Source organism: Argiope bruennichi, chromosome 5 (assembly GCF_947563725.1).
Source record: "Argiope bruennichi chromosome 5, qqArgBrue1.1, whole genome shotgun sequence".
In the NCBI taxonomy this organism is placed as follows: Eukaryota; Metazoa; Arthropoda; class Arachnida; order Araneae; family Araneidae; genus Argiope; species Argiope bruennichi.
Window position 1 is genome coordinate 26,873,844 of NC_079155.1, and position 22,678 is coordinate 26,896,521.

Here is a 22,678-nt window from a genome sequence, read left to right on the forward strand (position 1 = left end):
TACCTTTATGGAAATGTATATATTTATTTATTAATATTATATTATGAAAAAAGGATAAAATTTAATAAACACCTTAATAAAACTGACCATAATTATTTGCTGAAATAATTTTCATAATTACAAATTAAAGCCTTTAACTATTATGATTAAAGCGTTTAGGTAGTATAATATATTTTAAATAAATATAACATTTGAAAATGATTAATATATAGAACCTATCAGGTGAAATATAACAAAACTGGTTAAATGAATAATTGATATTTAAATATATTTTAAATATTTAATTAATTATATCTCAATTCATTTCATAATTTAATATTTAAATGTTGACATCGTACACACATACCTTTACAATGTAGTTTATATTTCATAATTCATAAAATTAGTGTTTTTAACAAATTTATTTATCTGTCGACTAATAACAAATTTAATCGACTTGTTGTAGCCTACCTCCCCCCCCCCTCCCCTGAGCCCACCAGGAAAATTAGGTAGTTACCTCATCAAAAATCCGCCTATTGCTGAACATAGTGAAAATTAGTTAATGGAGGGGCCATTTTTCAACCACATAACTGCAATTATAATACACCATTCCATAATTTTAAAAGTATTTATATAATACAATGACTACGAAAGAGAACAAATGGAATACATTAGAATATATCACAACGATTTCCAAACACTAATGGGCACACCACGATGTTGGTCAAGTATAGGAGAAGTGACGTAATAATGTAGTTTTTCAATATCTGAAACATATTTACATGTACGCTACTGAAAAAAACATAATGATATTCGAACGCATCTGAAATAATGAATGATGGATACCTTTTCACCACTATAGAAGAGGGATATCTTGGTTTGAAATCTAAGCATTTAAATGAGGGGTCGACGTGATAATAAGGGGATTAGAGTTGGTTTACATCAGAGTTATTTGCCAAAGCACGAATTTCATGAAGTCATCTGTCATAATCCATCATCGTTTTTATTGAGAAAGAAAGTAAATAAAATCATAGTGTTTATTTCCTTTGTGTTGACTTAAATAAGTAAATACAAGTAAAGCAGTTTTCAACATCAACAAATTATTTTATTGTTTATTGTTATGAAAACATAAGCTTAGATTATTTATTATTTTATCTTATTTTTCATTATTAAAATATTTATTGTCTTGTAAAATGTTACGCAATAGTTTAAAAACTTTTCATAAATTTTGTTATATAACAAAAATAATATATTAATGTAAAATAGACAATCTGATTTCATTGAGTGAAGACATAAAACTATATTTTTTAAAATTTAGAATACATTTAATTAGTTAAAAAGAAATCGAAGAAAAAAAACATTCTATTATTAAAGCTACTCTAAACATCCTATTAATAAAAAACTATTTATTTTGTAAAAATTATTACATTTCAAATTGTTTTTCTTCATTTTTAAGTTCATTTAAATTCATTTTACTATTAAGTAAAACGACAAAACTTTTTTGTTGTCGCATTAATTTGAAATTTCATTTTAAATTAATTCTATTGGAATAAGGATGAGTTCTGTTTGGAAACTCTCTTTTTACAAATTCTTTTGTCCTTTGGTAAATTGTCGTCTGTTTAGTGAAAATTAAAAAAAACATTGTCGCTTAAATTTATTTGATTTTGATTTACGATAAAAATTCGATAAAATAAATATCGTCTGCTTGAAAACATTTCTGGCAACAAATAAAAATTGTTTTAACTGCGTAATATGCAATATTAATTACTCTATAAAAACCATTTTCATTTATTATACAATACTATGATACATTAAATTACATGTTTTGAAAGCTTTTTCTAGTATTACGAATGATTTATATTTCTTTATTATACTGAAAAGACATTCTATAGTTAATATGCAAAAGAAATTAATTCTTGTAATAGTCTGATGGACCAGTAACAGTTATGATAAACTAACTTTTTTAATAAAAAAAAATAAAAAAAATTAACCGTTTGGAGATAAACTTTTTATTTAGAGCAACCAGAAAACACATGTTTTAAAACTTGTACAAAGGAACAATTTTAGATATAATTGGAACAACTGTATTAAAACAGTGATACGCTAAAAAAATATAGAACAATTTCTATTTTCAGCCAAACGATCATTATAAATAACGAACTACAAGGCTCTAATGAAAGTGAGCGAAATTATTGGATCTTTATTTTCAGGTCACTCTTTTTTACGCGTCTGGAACAATTCTCAATCCATTAAAAATACTACCTACAGTGAAACATTTCGAAATCGTTTTCTGTCTGCAGTTACAAAGCGATTATGGAATTAACGGAACGATTGAAGAGGCTTACCACGATTTTTGGGCAATGGCTATTCAGTAGAATAATATGTTCTAGGTTGTTATCTATGAGGTGTTATTTTAGAATTCAGGTTTTTTTTTAAATGATGCATTAACTTAAAGTGAAGACTTTGTTGTATTTACACATATTATAAATATTTTTTTATGTATGTTGTCAAAAGTTTTTGCAAACGATTTAATATTCCATTAAAATTTTTCTTTGACACAATCAAGTTGTCAACATATATAAGATCAAGTTGTCAAACTGTAGTAACCATTATAACATTAACTAACCAGATGATACTTTGAAACGCTTTCATTTGGAAAAATTGGAAGAAGTAATATTTGTCTGTTATTAGTTTTCTAAATTCTTGTTAAGAAAATGCAATTCTTTTATGAAATACGCCTGCATTTTTTTAAATGTAAAGATATACACTCACTCAAAATATTTGTACCATGCATACATTTATTACAAAATATACTATTTTTTATATCTTTAGGAAAAAAATCTATAAAAATAAGTGTTCTGTTTATTTATTAATAAAAATAACATTTTTTAAAAATTGTCACAAAACTGTATGATTTACTTTTTGCATCGAAAAAATATGTAACATAAATTTGTGGCAAGTAATGACATATATAAAATAGAAGGAATAAAGGAATGAAATATGACTGTTTATAAATTTTAAAGAAAAAAAAATACCAGAATTGTCCAAAATTGTTTTATGCACTAAAAGCAATCTGATGTATAACAAATTCATTCGGAAACTGCTTTGCTATGAACTATAAACATTTTTTAAAATTAAGAATATTTATTTTGAATTCAAGGAGTTTAGATTGACGGTTTTAAACCATTTGAGACAGAAATAAACAAAATAAATTTTCAAGACGCGTATAGCAAAAAATAAAAATAACAAAACCATATTCAAAATTTTGGTAAAACGTCACGTTTCAGATGTCTTCGAGTCCGATAGATTTATGTCTATTTGTTTATCAATACAAGAACACATAAACGCCATGAATTATATTTATATGTTGTTTTTACTAAAAATATAAAATTTCTATTAAGTTTTTCAAATATTCCGTATGTTCCAGATCGCCTTGTATGTCATGGCGTATAATAGAGAGGAAATTATGTTTTAGTCATGTTTTTCTCAACCGATCGAAACAAAAATTTGAACACAGAATTGCACTTGTAGTCACAAAATCCCATATTAGATTGAATTATTGTGTTTTTGAATTATTGCGTTCTGAAAGTACAGACAAAAAGATTGGATAACTGAACTGGATTGCTGAAAATTGGAGAGGTGTCAACATTATAGATGTTAAATCTGTGTAACGAATGCTATGACAAATGGATACCGAATGAATGTTACCGAATGTTATGGTAATATGATAACGAATGACCAAAATAACAATCTTTGTCACAGACAGACAGACGTATGGAGAGACAGACATAATACCAAAAATGTGTTTTTCGAACTAAAGGACATCTGAAGCGGGAAGATTCGTCAAAATTTCGAGTCCGAATTTTTGACAATTCCACTACTTTCTCCATATTTCACATACGAGAAGTAAAAAGTATTATGCCAACTAATATATAAAATATAAAGATATTCTATGATGACGATTCTAAAAGAACTATGATATATTACTTTTATTTCAAAAGGACATATTAAAACTGTAGTTATCTTACATTTGTGGGAAGTGCATATCTGCTGGAAAATGTTTCTATGTGTTTAGAGTTTGGATTCGGTTGATTTGGATTTCTTCCGGTGGCGCTGCAGAGGGTCGTCAGAACGGACTGAAAAATAAAATATCATATTATTCTTAGCAACATTAAAAAAAACTATTTTGAATAAATTGATATTGATAAACTATACAATTATAATTATTTGGTCCAAATGAAAATCTTTCATAAATAATATTTAAAAATAATTATTGATTCATTTTGGCCATTTAAGAATTAGAACAATATTTATCTATTAAGATTTAATAATAAAAATTTATTTAATTATAACATAATACTACTATGGCTTGTTATAAGTAGACTGGTGAACTTTTCAAAAATCTTAGATTTAAAATAGATAAGAAAGACATAAATATTAGGTGTAAACTTTTAAACAAATTAATAGTAATAAGAAATCAACAGTAATAGTAATAAAGATATATTAACTTTAAAGATATTAACAGCATAGTAGCAAAATAAGTCGAACAAAGTGTTAATTAAAGTAAGCAATATTTTCATTTAGAATATAAAAATACTAGAAGCTGATAATTATTTTCAATGTTATATAGCAATGTTAATGATTATACTAAAATTAATTAAAACAAATAATTTATATTTTCATTTAGAATATAAGAATACCTAGAAGTTGGTAATTATTTTCAATGTTATATAGTAATGTTAATGATTATACTAAAATTAATTAAAAAAAAATTTATATTTTCCTTTAGAATATAAGAATACTTAGGAGTTGATAATTATTTTCAATGTTATATAGCAATGTTAATGATTATACTAAAAGTAATTAAAAAAAACTGAAAAAAATGTGAACCTCCAATATGAAACATTATATTTAGTGAAGTAGGCGTAAATTAGGCAGTGCTAGAATGTTTCGATTTCAGTGGTAGTATTGAGGGTAAAAAAAGTAGAGGGGACGATAGAATGGAGAGAATGATAGTGACGGTAAGTATAGGATCATATGACAAAAATATTTTTTTATGCATTTAAAATAATTATTTTATATAGGTATTTAACGCATTGCAGTTCAGTTATAAAGAAAATGTTAAGGAATATTTTTTAAATATATGTTAACTTCAAAATATTCAAGTAAATAATTTCAACATGAAACCCTAATGTGGGAAATTAATATAGAAAAAATATCATAGCTTCCACAATGAAATCATAAAATACCTATAACGTATTTGTAATTCAAAAATTTTGACCTCTTCTTATCAACGCTTGTCAATAAATTTACACTTTTTTATTTTAAAATACCAACTACATTTTATGAGAGTAAAGATAAGAAAAAAAAAACGCTGTTTTAAGGAGAAATCTTACATTATTTACTTATTTATTTCTCATAAAAAGTTGCGTTTACAATTCCTTATCGTAACATGATAATGCTTTAGGCTTGATTAATTTGTATTTATTTATTATTTAATATTTACTCTTAAATATATAAGTAATGATAATAAGCACATAATAAAAAAATGCAGTTTTTACTGTTTGAAGGAAGCGAAAACAAGTGCAATTACTAAAATAACAAAGAGAATTGTTCTTCAATATTAGATATTTTTAAAATTTATTAAAATTGAATAAAAATAGTATACGAAAATTAGGTTTATATAGCTGAAAAGCCAATTTTTTGAATTTTAAAGTGATGTAAAAAATATTGTTGCGTGATAATATGCTTGTAGTTTGAAGAAAAACAATAAAATGTTAAATTTTCAGTTGCTATCCGACTACGTTCGAAGGAATATTTTTAAAAAATTGGATTTTTAAAAAAGCTTTTTATGGTTTTCATATGTATTGTCAATTATAAAAACTATAAATACAAAAAAATATTTGAAAATATAATGTATTTTGAGAAAGAGGAAAATTTGTAGTAAATATTAATGAAATTTAACCAAAACGGTTAACACTCTACACAAAGTTGCAATGCAGCTATCCTATTTCTCTTTATACGCAAGTTATTGAATATAATGATGAATGAAATGAACCAAAATCTAAGAAACATTTTGAGATGCAAAGAAGTTATGGATAAAAATATACGCATATATACATTTTTCCATAAATTTACAACTTAATTTTTCTAAAAAACACCTATAAATGAAAAAGTATTTCACCAAAAATAAAATTTTTCGTTCATTTCATTGCTCATACTATTTATAACACACGCTGAAATTTTTATGTTCATACCTCTATTAGTTTTTGAGATATCATGTTAACGGTGGAGAATTTTTATGAAAATTAAAGTTTTGAGAAAATTGAAGACAAATTTTAGCTAAAAAATTGTTTAAAATTCTCCTGGATGATAGGTCAGACTTCCTTTTCCTAGAAAAGATACTATTTAGGAAAGAGGCAAGTCTGAACTACAAGAAATAATAATAAAAAAGGAATTCGCAAATGTGGTCAATAACCAGTGTTTTTAACGTTGTCGGATACCTTAAGTAACAATTTGAAAAAAAGAACTTTTCTTTAATGAGTATCTTTTATCCAAGAAATAATGACTTGTCAAATGTGATACTGCGAGGTAAAATTATCTGTTTTCTGAATTACTTTGCACGATTTATAGTCAAGAATATGACATCAGTAATATCATAAATTGCAGATAAAATATCGGCCTATAAACAAAATCATGTTAAAATGACCAAAATTGTTTGATAATTATTATAAAGATAAAAAAAAATATTCATCAGAAAATATTATTTGTTAAATAATTTGCGCGTTTTAGATCTATATTCTTTCATTCAGGAAACATTAAATTACTTTATATAATGGAAACAGGAATTTAAATTATTTTTATATTCGTAACAGTAATATTTTTTCATATATTAAAAAATAAATATTCATTTTCAAAATTCCAAGAAATTTAGATGCTTAAATATTTGGAGGAAAAATTTTTATTAAATAAAGTTAAAAATTAAAAATTTTGAAGGAAAAATTTTAAAGGATGTTTCTAAAAATTTTAAATTTTTTGGAAGCATTCTTGTTTCATATTCTTAACAGATAAATATATTTCTTAAATGAGTAGAAAATTATAAAAATATAAATATTTAAAATATAAATAAAAATATTTGAATGTTTTTAATTTTATTATAAGATTAGCATTATTTTATTGTGAAATTAATATTCTATTAATTTTACAAACGTCATATTTCGTTTGCAAACCATATGAGGATGCTATGAATATTTTTGTCTTAGTAATGAAATTTAAAATAAATTGTGAATTCTTATTTATTGGTGAAGTAGATAAATTTGAGACTTTAAAAAAATTCCCATTTTGCAATTTCTAACAAATTATACAATTGTTTTATATGTTACTGGACTTTATATGGTAAAAATTAGAGAAAATTTTTTCACATTAATAATTTTTCTTTTCTTCAACGTATTTTCCGTTTACTCATCTGAATAGATTTCCTTTTTCCCACAGTTTTCATGTTTATTCATCTGAATTAGTGACTACCATTTTTTCCTCCTCTTTTGTCATTTAATACAATAGAGTGTACTGTTATTGTCAAAAAAAATTTAATCTCTACCTTTAATTTAACCTGATGAATTTACTTTTTTGAGTCCATTAAAATTATTTTATTTAATATGTTTTTTTTTTAAACTCCCGTTCTTCTTTGTCTGATTGTCTGTTCACTGCAAATTTTGCAATAGATTTTAAACTGATTTCCTGATGAGCTAGAAATTTGAAATTTTAAACATAACTTAGAATTGGATGACAATCCAATATTAATGCCTTCTCTTCTTTGTTTGTTTGTCCATTCTGTATTAATTTTATAATCGATTAAAAGTTTTCATCATTGGCAGACGGTGCAATGATATGTCGTTAGCTCATCGGAATGTTAATTTAAAATCGATTGCAAAAGATTTCGTATACAAGGCCAAAAAGAAGACAAGTAGCAGCACTTTTTTTAAATAATGACTAAAAAATATAAAATAATTTCTTCAAGTCTCACTTAGATTTATAGCTCCTTAGAGATTATCCTGAAAATTTGTGAATTTTTACTTTTTTAAATTTACAATCTCATAGCTGCCCTGAAAATTTATGATTTTGATTTTTTCAAATTCACAGTCTCATAGTTTCCCACAAAATTTGTGATTTTGATTTTTAAAAATTCATAGTCTCACAGTTGCCCCGAAAATTTGTGATTTTGATTATTTTAAATTCACAGCCTCATAGTTGCCCTGAAAATATGTGATTTGATTATTTAAAATTCACAGTCTCATAGCTGCCCTGAAAATTTATGATTTGGATTTTTTAAAATTCACAGTCTCATAGTTGCCCACAAAATTTGTGAATTTGATTTTTTTTAAATTCATAGTCTCACAGTTGCCCCGAAAATTTCTGATTTTGATTATTTAAAATTCACAGTCTCATAGTTGCCCTGAAAATTTGTAATTTTGATTTTTTAAAATTAACAGTCTTATAGTTGCCTTGAAAATTTGTGATTTTGATTTTTAAAAATTCACAGTCTCATAGCTGCCCTGAAAATTTCTGATTATGAATTTCAAAATTCAACAATCACGAATTTTCACCTCAATGTCTATGAGGTTTTAAATCTGTGTGGGATTAGAAGAAATTATTTTATACTTTTTAATCCATTTTAAAAACGTTGTATATTAATTTTTGTATTTAAAATAATTTTTGAACTATGCCTGCCAATAATCCTGTAAATAAAATAACTGAAAAAATGCAATTCTTATGAAATTTATTCTATTATCATCAAAATTGCTCCTTTATAAAAGATGTTGGATAAAATCAGTCAATGCTTATCCCCCATATTTATTCAGAAGTTCACTGACATCCAAAGCTTATCCAGATTTGGTTTTGGTTTTGGTTATATTAACGTCCCGTTTGAAGCAACACTTGGGCTATTTTATAAAGCTTATCCAGAAGTTTATCCCTTATGAACAGATAACTCAAAAATGAACTTGGTTAAATAGATGAAATCTAATTTAGCTTTTTATCATCAAAATTATGGTTATGTATAAAATATTGCATCAAATTCCCAAATGAGTCTATCGGTCCGTGTAGTGGTATGCATATTTAAGCAGTAATTCGAAAACGCGATAGTTTAAACGATGGAACTTTGTGGTTGTATGAACGCATAGTAGATTCATCAAATTTTGGACCCATTTAGTCGAAATAAGGAATACAATTTGTATAGTCGGGTTTTCTTCTTTATACCACCAAACTCAAATCTCGCCATATCGTGCGTCAAAACAGTTACATCTGCTTAAGGTCGCTCTAACTTCCTTGCAATCAATGATAGTGTGGTGATGTACTAGAGCTTGATGATTATCTTATGCCTGTTATTTGTTCTTTAATTTTATTTCGTTTTAATGACGCTAACATCTTTTGTCATATCGTATATGGTATATATGTTGTAGAAATTGTAAATAAACATGATATTATCTTTTTTTTTCTTGTCTTCTTTTTTGTATTATGCTTCCGTTTAGTAAACATTGTTAGCGTTTTGTAAATATGTGATGAATGAGGCATTCAAGCTGGGAACTTTTTTTTTTCCATTTACTAGTGACCTGGAACCTAGCCAACTCGTATAAAGACCTATGGTACTTTTTATCTTATTTGGTTTTGAATGCCCTGAATATACTATGGATTTATATATTTATTTTAATCTAAGTTTCAGTATTTTTCGGTATTAATACATTTTGAGCATAAATTCTTGAATCACTTTCTTATGTTCAACTTTTAAATGCATTAGATAAAGATACCGAGAGTAATCCTTGGTAAAGGAGACTGATAAAGATATCGCGAGGATTTATACAATTTGAGCTATGACAATATTAGGATCGAATCTACAATGCATCCCAATAAAATGAAGACGTAAGATTCAACTTCAGAATATTTGAAGGGTGAATGCATGAGTATATTTATGTAAGTATACATCAACAGTTGCGAACAGGCCTCTCAGTGTCTTGAATGAAATGGGCTATCTCATGGATGCTGTCCATGTGACCGAGAGAAGACTATGAGGATAATTATTGAGTTATGGTCGATGAATATTCACAAGAATTATGCAGGTATGCGCAATAGCTCTGAGCAGGCTTCAGAATGCCTTGAATAAATGGACCAACGCATGGATATTGTCCATATGATCGAGGAAAGAAATTTATTATGTATTGGCCAAAGCTAATACATAATAAATGCATTAATTGTGTAAGCATACATCAATGCTTCACACTAGTTTTAGTGAAAAGAATTAACGCACGAATGTTGCCATGTAACCGAGAGAAGATAGTCAGGACAATTGTTACATAATTACATGGTCGATGGACGTGGAGAAGAATTATGAAAATATGCACAGAGGCTGCGAACATGCTTCAGAGTGTCTAGAGCAGATGAACCAACACATGGATATTTTCCATGTGACCGAGGAAAGATACTTAGTGCGTTTATTGCGTACTGACTAATGCATGGGTATAATTGTGTAACAATGCTTAACACTGGATAGAGTGAAAGGATAAATATATGGATGCTTCCCATGTAGCCGAGAGAAAACAGTTAGGGTAATTATTGCGTACTGGCTAATGCATGGGTATAATTTTGTAACAATGCTTCACACTGGATAGAGTGAAAGGATAAATATATGGATGCTTCCCATGTAGCCGAGAGAAAACAGTTAGGGTAATTATTGCGTACTGGCTAATGCATGGGTATAATTTTGTAACAATGCTTCACACTGGATAGAGTGAAAGGATAAATATATGGATGCTTCCCATGTAGCCGAGAGAAAACAGTTAGGGTAATTATTGCGTACTGGCTAATGCATGGGTATAATTGTGTAACAATGCTTAACACTGGATAGAGTGAAAGGATAAATATATGGATGCTTCCCATGTAGCCAAGACAAAACAGTTAGGGCAATTATTGCGTACTGGCTAATGCATGGGTATAATTGTGTAACAATGCTTAACACTGGATAGAGTGAAAGGATAAATATATGGATGCTTCCCATGTAGCCGAGAGAAAACAGTTAGGGTAATTATTGCGTACTGGCTAATGCATGGGTATAATTTTGTAACAATGCTTCACACTGGATAGAGTGAAAGGATAAATATATGGATGCTTCCCATGTAGCCGAGAGAAAACAGTTAGGGTAATTATTGCGTACTGGCTAATGCATGGGTATAATTGTGTAACAATGCTTAACACTGGATAGAGTGAAAGGATAAATATATGGATGCTTCCCATGTAGCCGAGAGAAAACAGTTAGAGCAATTATTGCGTACTGGCTAATGCATGGATATAATTTTGTAACAATGCTTAACACTGGATAGAGTGAAAGGATAAATATATGGATGCTTCCCATGTAGCCGAGAGAAAACCGTTAGGGCAATTATTGCGTACTGGCTAATGCATGGGTATAATTTTGTAACAATGCTTAACACTGGATAGAGTGAAAGGATAAATATATGGATGCTTCCCATGTAGCCGAGAGAAAACAGTTAGGGTAATTATTGCGTACTGGCTAATGCATGGGTATAATTTTGTAACAATGCTTAACACTGGATAGAGTGAAAGGATAAATATATGGATGCTTCCCATGTAGCCGAGAGAAAACAGTTAGGGTAATTATTGCGTACTGGCTAATGCATGGGTATAATTTTGTAACAATGCTTCACACTGGATAGAGTGAAAGGATAAATATATGGATGCTTCCCATGTAGCCGAGAGAAAACAGTTAAGGCAATTATTGCGTACTGGCTAATGCATGGATATAATTTTGTAACAATGCTTAACTCTGGATAGAGTGAAAGGATAAATATATGGATGCTTCCCATGTAGCCGAGAGAAAACAGTTAGGGCAATTATTGCGTACTGGCTAATGCATGGGTATAATTTTGTAACAATGCTTCACACTGGATAGAGTGAAAGGATAAATATATGGATGCTTCCCATGTAGCCGAGAGAAAACAGTTAGGGTAATTATTGCGTACTGGCTAATGCATGGGTATAATTGTGTAACAATGCTTAACACTGGATAGAGTGAAAGGATAAATATATGGATGCTTCCCATGTAGCCGAGAGAAAACAGTTAGGGTAATTATTGCGTACTGGCTAATGCATGGGTATAATTTTGTAACAATGCTTCACACTGGATAGAGTGAAAGGATAAATATATGGATGCTTCCCATGTAGCCGAGAGAAAACAGTTAGGGTAATTATTGCGTACTGGCTAATGCATGGGTATAATTTTGTAACAATGCTTCACACTGGATAGAGTGAAAGGATAAATATATGGATGCTTCCCATGTAGCCGAGAGAAAACAGTTAGGGTAATTATTGCGTACTGGCTAATGCATGGGTATAATTGTGTAACAATGCTTAACACTGGATAGAGTGAAAGGATAAATATATGGATGCTTCCCATGTAGCCGAGAGAAAACAGTTAGGGCAATTATTGCGTACTGGCTAATGCATGGATATAATTTTGTAACAATGCTTAACACTGGATAGAGTGAAAGGATAAATATATGGATGCTTCCCATGTAGCCGAGAGAAAACAGTTAGGGTAATTATTGCGTACTGGCTAATGCATGGGTATAATTTTGTAACAATGCTTCACACTGGATAGAGTGAAAGGATAAATATATGGATGCTTCCCATGTAGCCGAGAGAAAACAGTTAGGGTAATTATTGCGTACTGGCTAATGCATGGGTATAATTGTGTAACAATGCTTAACACTGGATAGAGTGAAAGGATAAATATATGGATGCTTCCCATGTAGCCGAGAGAAAACAGTTAGGGTAATTATTGCGTACTGGCTAATGCATGGGTATAATTGTGTAACAATGCTTAACACTGGATAGAGTGAAAGGATAAATATATGGATGCTTCCCATGTAGCCGAGAGAAAACAGTTAGGGCAATTATTGCGTACTGGCTAATGCATGGGTATAATTGTGTAACAATGCTTAACACTGGATAGAGTGAAAGGATAAATATATGGATGCTTCCCATGTAGCCGAGAGAAAACAGTTAGGGTAATTATTGCGTACTGGCTAATGCATGGGTATAATTTTGTAACAATGCTTCACACTGGATAGAGGGAAAGGGAAAATATATGGATGCTGCCCATGTAGCCGAGAGAAAACAGTTAGGGCAATTATTGCGTACTGGCTAATGCATGGATATAATTTTGTAATAATGCTTCACACTGGATAGAGTGAAAGGATAAATATATGGATGCTTCCCATGTAGCCGAGAGAAAACAGTTAGGGTAATTATTGCGTACTGGCTAATGCATGGGTATAATTTTGTAACAATGCTTCACACTGGATAGAGTGAAAGCATAAATATATGGATGCTGCCCATGTAGCCTAGAGGAAACAGTTAGGGCAATTATTGAGTAATGGCCAATGAAAGTGGACAAATATTATGTAAGTATGCACAATGGTTGCGAATCTGCTTCACAGTATCTAGAATGAAATGGGTTAACCATGGATATTGCCCATGTGATCGAGGAAAGATATTTAAGATATTTATTACGAAATGGCAAATGAGTGCAGACAATTACATAAACATAAATCAATGGGTATGAGCATATTTTACAGTGTCTTGAGTAAAATGAACTATCGCATGGACGATACCCATGTGACCGAGAGAAGACTCTTGGGACAATTATTACATTTGAAGACAAAGCATAAAGCTTTCTTCTGTATTGTGGTAAAATTCGTTTCCCTGTCCTTGCTTAAAAGGAAGTTGTACTCGTATGTAATTGGTGCAATTGTTTTGAATCCTTTTATATATGAGAAAGCCGAGAAGAGAATACTTCAGATCACATAAAAATTTAGTCAAAATATAGCAGGCGACGAATGCTATGGCCTGTACTAAAAAGTTATCACTGAAATAACACCACACGCTTCTATTCACTTATGGGGTATGAAATGACAATGGTATAAAATTATCACTCCTTTTATTACTATTCTATTGGTTTCTTTGTCTTGAGAAGACATTATACATTGCCGAACTTTCTCTTGCATTGAATCGCGGTGTTAATAGACAACAACGTGTAAAATTTGCTTTTGATGAACACGCACGGCATTGTTGAAAAGGCCAGAAGACGTGATGAGTATCATCAGACAATAAATTGCTCTCCTATTTTCACTTCTAGCATCGCGTGAGGTTCTTGCGTAAAGAAGGCACACGGCTATTTCAATTAGGCGAGCATTCCCAGTCTCGTAAACCCGAGTGGCAGTGACCCCTGGTCACGCTTTTCAAAGAAAACTTCGTTTCTGAGTTCGAAATTATTATTTAAAACATTTTATTTATGTTCGGAAAGAATTTGCGCTTCAAAGACAGTGGATTGGGAAAAACCTCAGTTGAAGTGTAAAAATAAAATAAATATTTTTCACGAATGATGCTAATCTTTTATGCGAATTTTTGGTTGAATAGTTTCGGAAAACCTATTTAAATAGTTTTTGTGTTTCACAATTGAGTTTATAGATCGTAATTAATACATTGCATAGTGAAATAGTCACGAATGAATTGTAGTAAAGTTTCGTTTTGCGGCGAAAACGTGACTTTATTTGGTTAGTAAGGATTGTTAAAAAAAAAAAAAATGAAAAATGGAACAATTTTGCTATGTTTTTGAAGATTTTCAGCGCAGAGAAAAAACAAAAAAATCTTGGTAGAATATTAAATCACATTTTTTTATACGTATATATAATGAAGCCCTTCTCAACTTTCCTGAGATGAGTTAAAAATCATTCATGATTTTTAACATTTGAAAAATAAATAAAAGAAATAAATTTGGCAAGATATTGAAGGTCATATTTTTTTTGTATATAAATATACCTTCACTTTTTCTCAATCAATAAAAAAAGGTCAACGAAAAGTATTTAATTTCTAAGAAACCTTAGTAACTTAGAAGTATGAAATTCGATATTTTTATTTGCAATTTACACTACTAATATTTTTAAAACGGTAAAAAAAAAAGATTTAGCTTGTGACTTTTTTTAATAATGATATGAATATTTGTCTTGAATAATACATATTTTTTGTTAAGTATCAAAACTTTTCATTGAATTAAAAAGAAGATGAAAAATATTTTGAAATGATTGGATAGTTGCAAAAAAGAAAAAGAGGATGACAAACCAAAATAGATGAACATCTAATTTTGTACCTTGTGCTTTTGTGAATGTATTAGGTAATACAAAAAGGAAATAAGACTAAAGTGCAAGTAATCTAATCTTTGATTTATAAAACAAAACCTTTTGCAGAATTAGCGAGATTTATTAGACATGTTCTTAAAGTTTAAATATTTAATTATATTTGATTAAAAAGATTACTTTTTATTAGATGGATCACATCTCAAAGTATTTAAATTTTTCGATTCAACCTCACCTAGTTATAGCCAGAATTTGGAACTATTTATAACTATTTATCACCTTTATTATAGTTAATTGAGTTCAAGCCTAGATAGAACTTGAAGCTATTTATCACTTTATCCTCACCTTATAGTTAGTTACCTTATAATAGTTAATTAAGCACAAGCCAAATCAGAATTTGGAACTATTTATAACTATTTATCATCTAATTGCTCTATTATAGTTAATTGAGCTCAAACTAGTTAGAATTTGAAGCTATTTTTCATATAGCTTCACTTTATAGTTACCTTATAATAATTAATTAAGCTCAAACAAGACCAGAATTTGAAGCTATTTATCACCTTAACCTCACCATATTTCTTTTTTATAGTTAATTAAACTCAAATCTAGCCAGAATTCGGAGCATTCATCTTAACCTCACCTTAATATTACTTTTTAATACTTAATTAAGCTTGAACAGAATTTGCAGCTATTTATCACTTTTGCCTCACCTTATTAGTTACCCTATTATAGTCAATTAAGCTCTCATCTAAACAGAATTTGAAGCGTGCAGCTATTTACCTGACTTAAAGTGAAGTGAATAAAGAAAATCTTAACCACTGAAATATATTTTTTTAAACATTTTTCTCGTGAACGAATGGATATTTAGATTCACTGCAAAGATTTTGTCATTTATTAAAAATACTAAAAATGCCTTGGCAATCAAAATGCAAAAAAAAAAAAAAAAAAAAAAAACCGTTGATTTTTTTTAAATATTCTTTTTATGTTGTTATTTTATTACTACAATTCATTTAACCTTCCAGCATATCTAAGATATAATTTTTCATTATAAAATGAGGGATAGTATACTTAAGTTAGGTATCGGTTATAATCCTCCTACGTAGAGTATCTTATCGGACAACACAATGTATATGATTTTAAGTTTCCTGCAAACAGATTACATGTTATTAGGTTTATCTGCAATGCTACAATATTTTTAATTTTGGATTACCCTTTTCTGTAATAAATTTTAAAAATGTACAATATATAAGTAAGATTGGCCTGTACTCAGCGAATAGAAAACAATATTAGAGGCGGATTTTATTATATAGGAAGTGATTAAAAGATTTCTGGAAATCCATTGTTTTATTATACGGCCTACCTTTCCTTTACATTAGACCTTGTAGCTAATTCAAAGTTTACTGCAAAGGTTCTTTACCTCTTTCTCTCTCTAAATATATGTCAGTAATTACTGAAGCTTACTTTAGAAACATATAGTTTAGAAAGCAAACAAAACTTTATTTTATTACCCAGCTGTCGAAATCTAAAAAAAACGAGGGAAAAAAAAAGAAGAAAAAAACATTCTTTAAACTAAGCGGTCAAGATTCAAAAAATAAAAACAATGAGATTTTTGACATTGTTTTTTCGATCTTAAAAAAGTCAATATCTGGGTAAAGAAAATTTTTGCTTCAAAATATTTCTTACACTTAGTTTATTTTTTATGCTATGTCTATAAAAATAATTAAAGTTGAGCACATTCACGCATATACGTTGTCGAAAACAGCATCATACTTTTCTTAAAAATGTCTAGATATTCTATAGAGTGTCTGTGTTCCATACATTCCTGTACATGTATACTATCTTTCATTTCTTCTTGTTAAATGCGCAATCCCATCAGTTTCCAGCGAATAGTTACCTATTTCCTGTCTAAACTACGCATTGGTCACACACGCATTACTCATAAACATCTATTATTTGGCGATCGATCTCCAGCTTCTGCACGAGATGCAAAATGATTTTAACGATTCATCACCTTTTGGTTGAATGTCCTGATTTTAAACATCATCGTTTAAGATTTTTTTATGCTTCAACAGTGAACATGCAAATGCTGGTGGGGGAACGTCCCCACAAAAATCTTTTTAAATTTTTAAAAGCGATTGGTTTTTATCTTATTTAATATTTCCTTTTATTGCCATTTTTTACACCTTGTTAATAATGCTAAAAGACATTGCAATGTAATTTTATTAATTAGTTTCCACTTTTACATATTTTTATATAAAACAAGTGTTTAATATTTTAACGGTAGGTCTGGCGCAGTATGATCAGGTATGGCTCTTGCGCCACTAAACCTCACAATCCATCCATCCTATTTCCTGACATTCCACTGCTTTTGAATTTAGAGAGGAAAACAATACAAATTCAACCTGAATATTTTTTCTGAAATTTTCTTTCATATTTCCTATTTTTTATATTAATAAAGGTATTATTCCATTCGCTTCGAATGAAAATTGCGGATACTGGATAAAGCTACGGACGTCGAAAGTGTACTGATGAAGTCTCATGCATGAATAGTTTGAGCTTCGTAGTATTGCGAATTCTTATTTTATGTGCCTTTTTTTCGATTTATGGATAAAAATTTGACCCAATACGTTTGTGGTTATAAAATTATATATTAAAATTCGATTATTTAAACTAAGATTATTAAAAATATTCCATTATTTAAATTTGAGCTTTTTGTGTTTTGTAATTTCTGTGTTCACTTCCACTCGGACAGTAGAACAAACAGGCTTTCTCTGAATGGATTTCATTTAAAATTTGACAGAAATATACAAATTCGCTGTTAAGATCATATACCAAATATTGTCCATCTAGCTCAAAGCGCTTTTGAGTTATCGTATTCACAAACAAATCGATGGACAGACAGGCATACATAACTTTAAAAATTGCATTTTTCAGATTCAAAATCTCAAACTTGGAGATTCGGCAAAATCTTGATTTCAAATTTTTTGAAATCGACATTTTAGAAACCTTTTTCCTTTGCACGCCCTTTTCTTTGCGGACCCTTTCTTGCACCTTTTATTTGTACAGTTTTTTCTTTTCGCACCCTTTTCTTTTCCTTTTTTTTCCCAACCGTTTTTCTTTGCACACTTTGTAAATCTAGAAGTAAAAATTGAATGCTTTCAATTCTTTAAATATATTTCTATAATGTGCAGTGCTTAGATTTCATCTTCTTCATAATGTAAAGCACTTTATCCCAAGGTCAAAGTTTCGACAGAAACAAATATACAATTCTATTGTAAAGACTGCATATAAAATTTTTCTATCTAGCTCATTATGTTTTTGAGCTATAGTAGTCACGTATATTTGGACTTACAAACACATAGAAGGTAACTCAATAAAGAGACTCTGCCTGGTATTGTATTCATCTATAATATTGGCACAAAAATCGCGTATCAGGTTTCATTCGCTGACTTCATTCCACTTTAGTGTCATTCTGTTCTCGTACTCATGAACAGACTTGCTGACATAAGTTAGAAAATGAGTTTTTCGAACTCAGAGAGGGTTAATATTTGGAAATTCTTTGCAAACTTCCTCATCAGAATTTTCTTTCAATTCTTCATTGTTGTTGTTTATAATGGCAATTGCCATAGACAAGCTCGCTGGCGATTTTAAGCCAAGGGAGCGTCTCTTGTTTTAGTAGCGCCAACTAGGGCCAAGAGTACGTTTTAGCTACTCACGCATCACATTCGCTTGCACAACCCCTTTTTACATGGGGGCACATTCACACATCTCACAGATAGAACAGCTGAAAAACAACCGTGCCCGAACCGGGACTCGAACCCAGGACGCCCATGTCACTGGGAAGACGCGCTACCCCTATGCCAGGACGACGGCTCAATTCTTCATAAACGAGGAAAATAAAACAGATGACATTTTCCGAGTAATTTTAACTTGTAGTGGCTCCATCTTGTAGAGAAGGTTAAAAATAAGGTGGTCAAACAAACAAAACAAGTGAAAAATATAAAAAAAAATATAAATTATATTTTAAACCTTTTAATTTTAATCATCTCTTGGTAATGTACGTTTAATGAAATATATATTATGTAAATTACTGTGAACTTTCATAACGTTTTCGTATTTGTCTCTCACAATTATATAATTTTTCTTTGAAATCTTTAGCCATTATGTACTTACTTCCATTACTTAAGAACTTTTCAAAATAATCTCCAAGAATCATTTATCAAAGTCAAAACGATGTTAAGTGGAAGAAACCAGTCATAACTATCAAAATAGTTAAGCATTGTTAACTCTTTTAACCATCTGTAAAATTACTGCTATTTTCTAAGTATGGAAGAAGAAAGATGGAAAAAAAGAACAAAATTGCTGTGATGCAATTGAATAATACTATCTCTTGCGTTTTAGGACTGCTTGTTTAGATGACAAAAAAGCATGTTTACTTGAAACTTTAATAATATTAATTTGTTCTAGTAATGCTTAATTTGAGTTAGAAATAATAATAATTTTGAATTGGTTAAGTTTCTTCATGTAGGTAATTGGCGATGAACGATAATTTTCAGTGTTAGTATACTTGAGGATTTTCTTCAATTTCTCATCAAAATGACATTGGATTTGGATTTTTACGTGCAAAATATAAACATTAAATTTGTATAAAGAAAAATTCCCTTAAACAGAGCGTTCGTAAAGTTAAATAAGGGTTCAGTTTAGTTATATTAAAGTCCCGTTTTAAAGCAACACTAGGGACGGACCTCGTCATTTTGAACAGCGGTCAGATGACGAGGACGACACCTGAGCTGGCACTCCCCTCTCCACACCATGCCACAACAGCGGGAGGACGTTTAACGTACACCAGGCTCGCTTACACGACGGTTCTTCGGTGGAATCGGGTCTTGAATCTGAAACCTTCCGGTTCCGAAGCTGAGACCTTACCACCAGGCCACCGCGACCCCCCCCCCCAAAAAAAAGGGGTTCAGATAATAACTTTAATAATAACAATTTATATCTGAAATGGAAAAACTAGATTAACTAAGGGTTTACACAAATAGATTCTTGCCACAATGCAAAAAAAAAGTGTTTAATCTATATTTTTCTAGATTAATATCAAGAAGGTCTTATAAGAAAAAAAAATCAATTTAATTAAAAAAAATATTATAACAGTAATAATATAGAGTATAAAATACAAAGGAATTAAAATTAATTCTATGCTTTAATCTATATTAGCAGAGAATTCTTTACATACTTTTTAAAACAAAAATTGAGTGATGAATATTGATAATTATATAATCTCATAAGATAATCACTTTAATAATAACAATTTATATCTGAAATGAAAAACTAGATTAACTAAGGGTTTACACAAATAGATTCTTGCCACAATGCAAAAAAAAAAAAAAGTGTTTAATCTATATTTTTCTAGATTAATAGCAAGAAGGTCTTATAAGAAAAAAAAATCAATTTAATTAAAAAAAATATTATAACAGTAATAATATAGAGTATAAAATACAAAGGAATTAAAATTAATTCTATGCTTTAATCTATATTAGCAGAGAATTTTTTACATACTTTTTAAAACAAAAATTGAGTGATGAATATATTGATAATTATATAATCTCATAAAATTAGTAATTTACTTCATAGAAAAGAAGAGAAAAATTATATGAAGTTGTTTAAAAGAGTAGTATCCTGTATAGAATAAATTTAACCTCCAGTTAGGTAAAATCAGGAATAGACTTAGGATTAACGTAAGATTTCGACACCAACCTTTCGGAACATTCCGCAAAAATTAAAATCTTTGACAAAAAGCCGCAAATTTGGAAAGCGGTCAAAAACGAATGTTCAATGGAGATACAGTGGAACTTCGCTTAATTCGTATTCGAATCTTACTCATTAGCGAAACAATTTTTAACACAAGAATCCATGTAAAATAAGACAATACGTTCCATTTCGATAAAAATTGCTCAAATAATTTTATAATATTGTTTCTTATTATTTATGATGCGTGTTTTTTTACAAGATAATTGTTTAAAGACATTTGTCTACGCTTAAAGTTTTGGCGAAAATGAAAAATCGCATTATCGTTCAATATATTTAAAGCTCGCAAAGCTACTGCCTTATTTGGGCACTGCTTCTCAACGTATATTGCAATTTCCAATACTTTCAGAATTTTTCATATTTTACCGAAAGTCATACTTCTGACTCTCCAACCCGCCACGAAGGCACACGGATTTAAACCATAAAACTGAATGACCGGACCGCCGCAACAGCAACATTGGCGGGAACTGTGGTTGAGTCCTAAGGGCCATCACCGGCCACGGTACAACCCTCCCCGAAGGAAGTACGTCCCGTCATCGATGGCAGGAGTCAGATCCCCCACCTATTTGTGTACCTTCCAGGGTGGCGAGATCCAACCACCATGCCGGAAGCATATCATTCTCATTTTGAGATGCCCCCCCCCGGGGTTCATATTTTACTGGAAGTATATTATTCTATTGAGGCTATCATTTCCTTATCTCCAGAGTAAATTTTCTCTGCAGCTTTTTACTGTGCCATAGAATGCATCTCAATAAGTTTTTTGCTATTTCTGGCTATGTTTTTTTTCTCAGCTCATCGCTCTCATTGCTATCTACCTCTAGGCACATAATCTAAGAGAAAAAAAAATCGAAGCTTAAGGCTCCACCGACACTTGCTCAAATCTCTCAGTGTCGCGTTCGACAACGCTATCCAGCCGAAAGTTCTTCCCTATAGATATAAGTTCTTCCCTATCTCCATACAATTGCTCAAGGCAAACTGGTACAGGCCAAACCTGTGATGTCACAGTGACTCCTCGTCATACGAACCACTCGTAAAGTAAATTATTTTTTCTACCTTTTGTTTTGCTCAATATGGGAAGAATTCGTTAAACGCGGTTTGACTGTATATTCAATATGCGTTTTGTACAATTCAACTGAAATTTTGAAATTACTATATTTGTCGAGCTATCGCTAAAAAATATGTTGCGCTATAGTGCATTATCAACAGAAGGTTAGAAGCCAAGGAAATATATCTCATAATGTTATGAAATATTGCACAATTTTCTTACTTTTACCAGGGTTGCACGGTGCGAGCAGTTCATTACCATATACTATTTAAATACATGGAAGGTTCAGAAAGAATTTTAAGAAGACAAGAAGCTGGAAAAAGGAGATAAATGCATCTTTCAAAAATTGGTTGTCAAAAAAATCCAAAATAAAACCATTCGTAGATATGTTGATTCTGCCTTGAAATTTTTTTAACAAGCTAATCTTTGTTTTCTTACTATCTATAACTTAGGCTAACATTTCCTGTCTTAGAAAGTGAGGCTTGCAAATTTTCATTTAGTATTGACAAATTTTCTTAGAATGTGTAGTAAGATAGCTGATTATATGAGAATAGATTAGAAATGTGTTTTCGTTTTTCATTTCTTTCACTGATTTGCGGTTGAAATTATATAGATTTTGAAAAACATTGAAAAAAATCAGACA

At 29.8% G+C, this 22,678-nt stretch overlaps 1 protein-coding gene across 1 annotated transcript in view; it reads right to left on the reverse strand.

The window, feature by feature from the left end:
• Nucleotides 1-22,678, reverse strand: part of LOC129969398 (uncharacterized) — a 141,919-nt gene that overhangs the window by 3,104 nt on the left and 116,137 nt on the right. Inside the window, exon 2 of the mRNA XM_056083961.1 lies at nucleotides 4,008-4,115. Coding sequence (XP_055939936.1) covers nucleotides 4,008-4,115 — 108 coding nt within the window. The remainder of the gene's footprint in view (nucleotides 1-4,007; nucleotides 4,116-22,678) is intronic.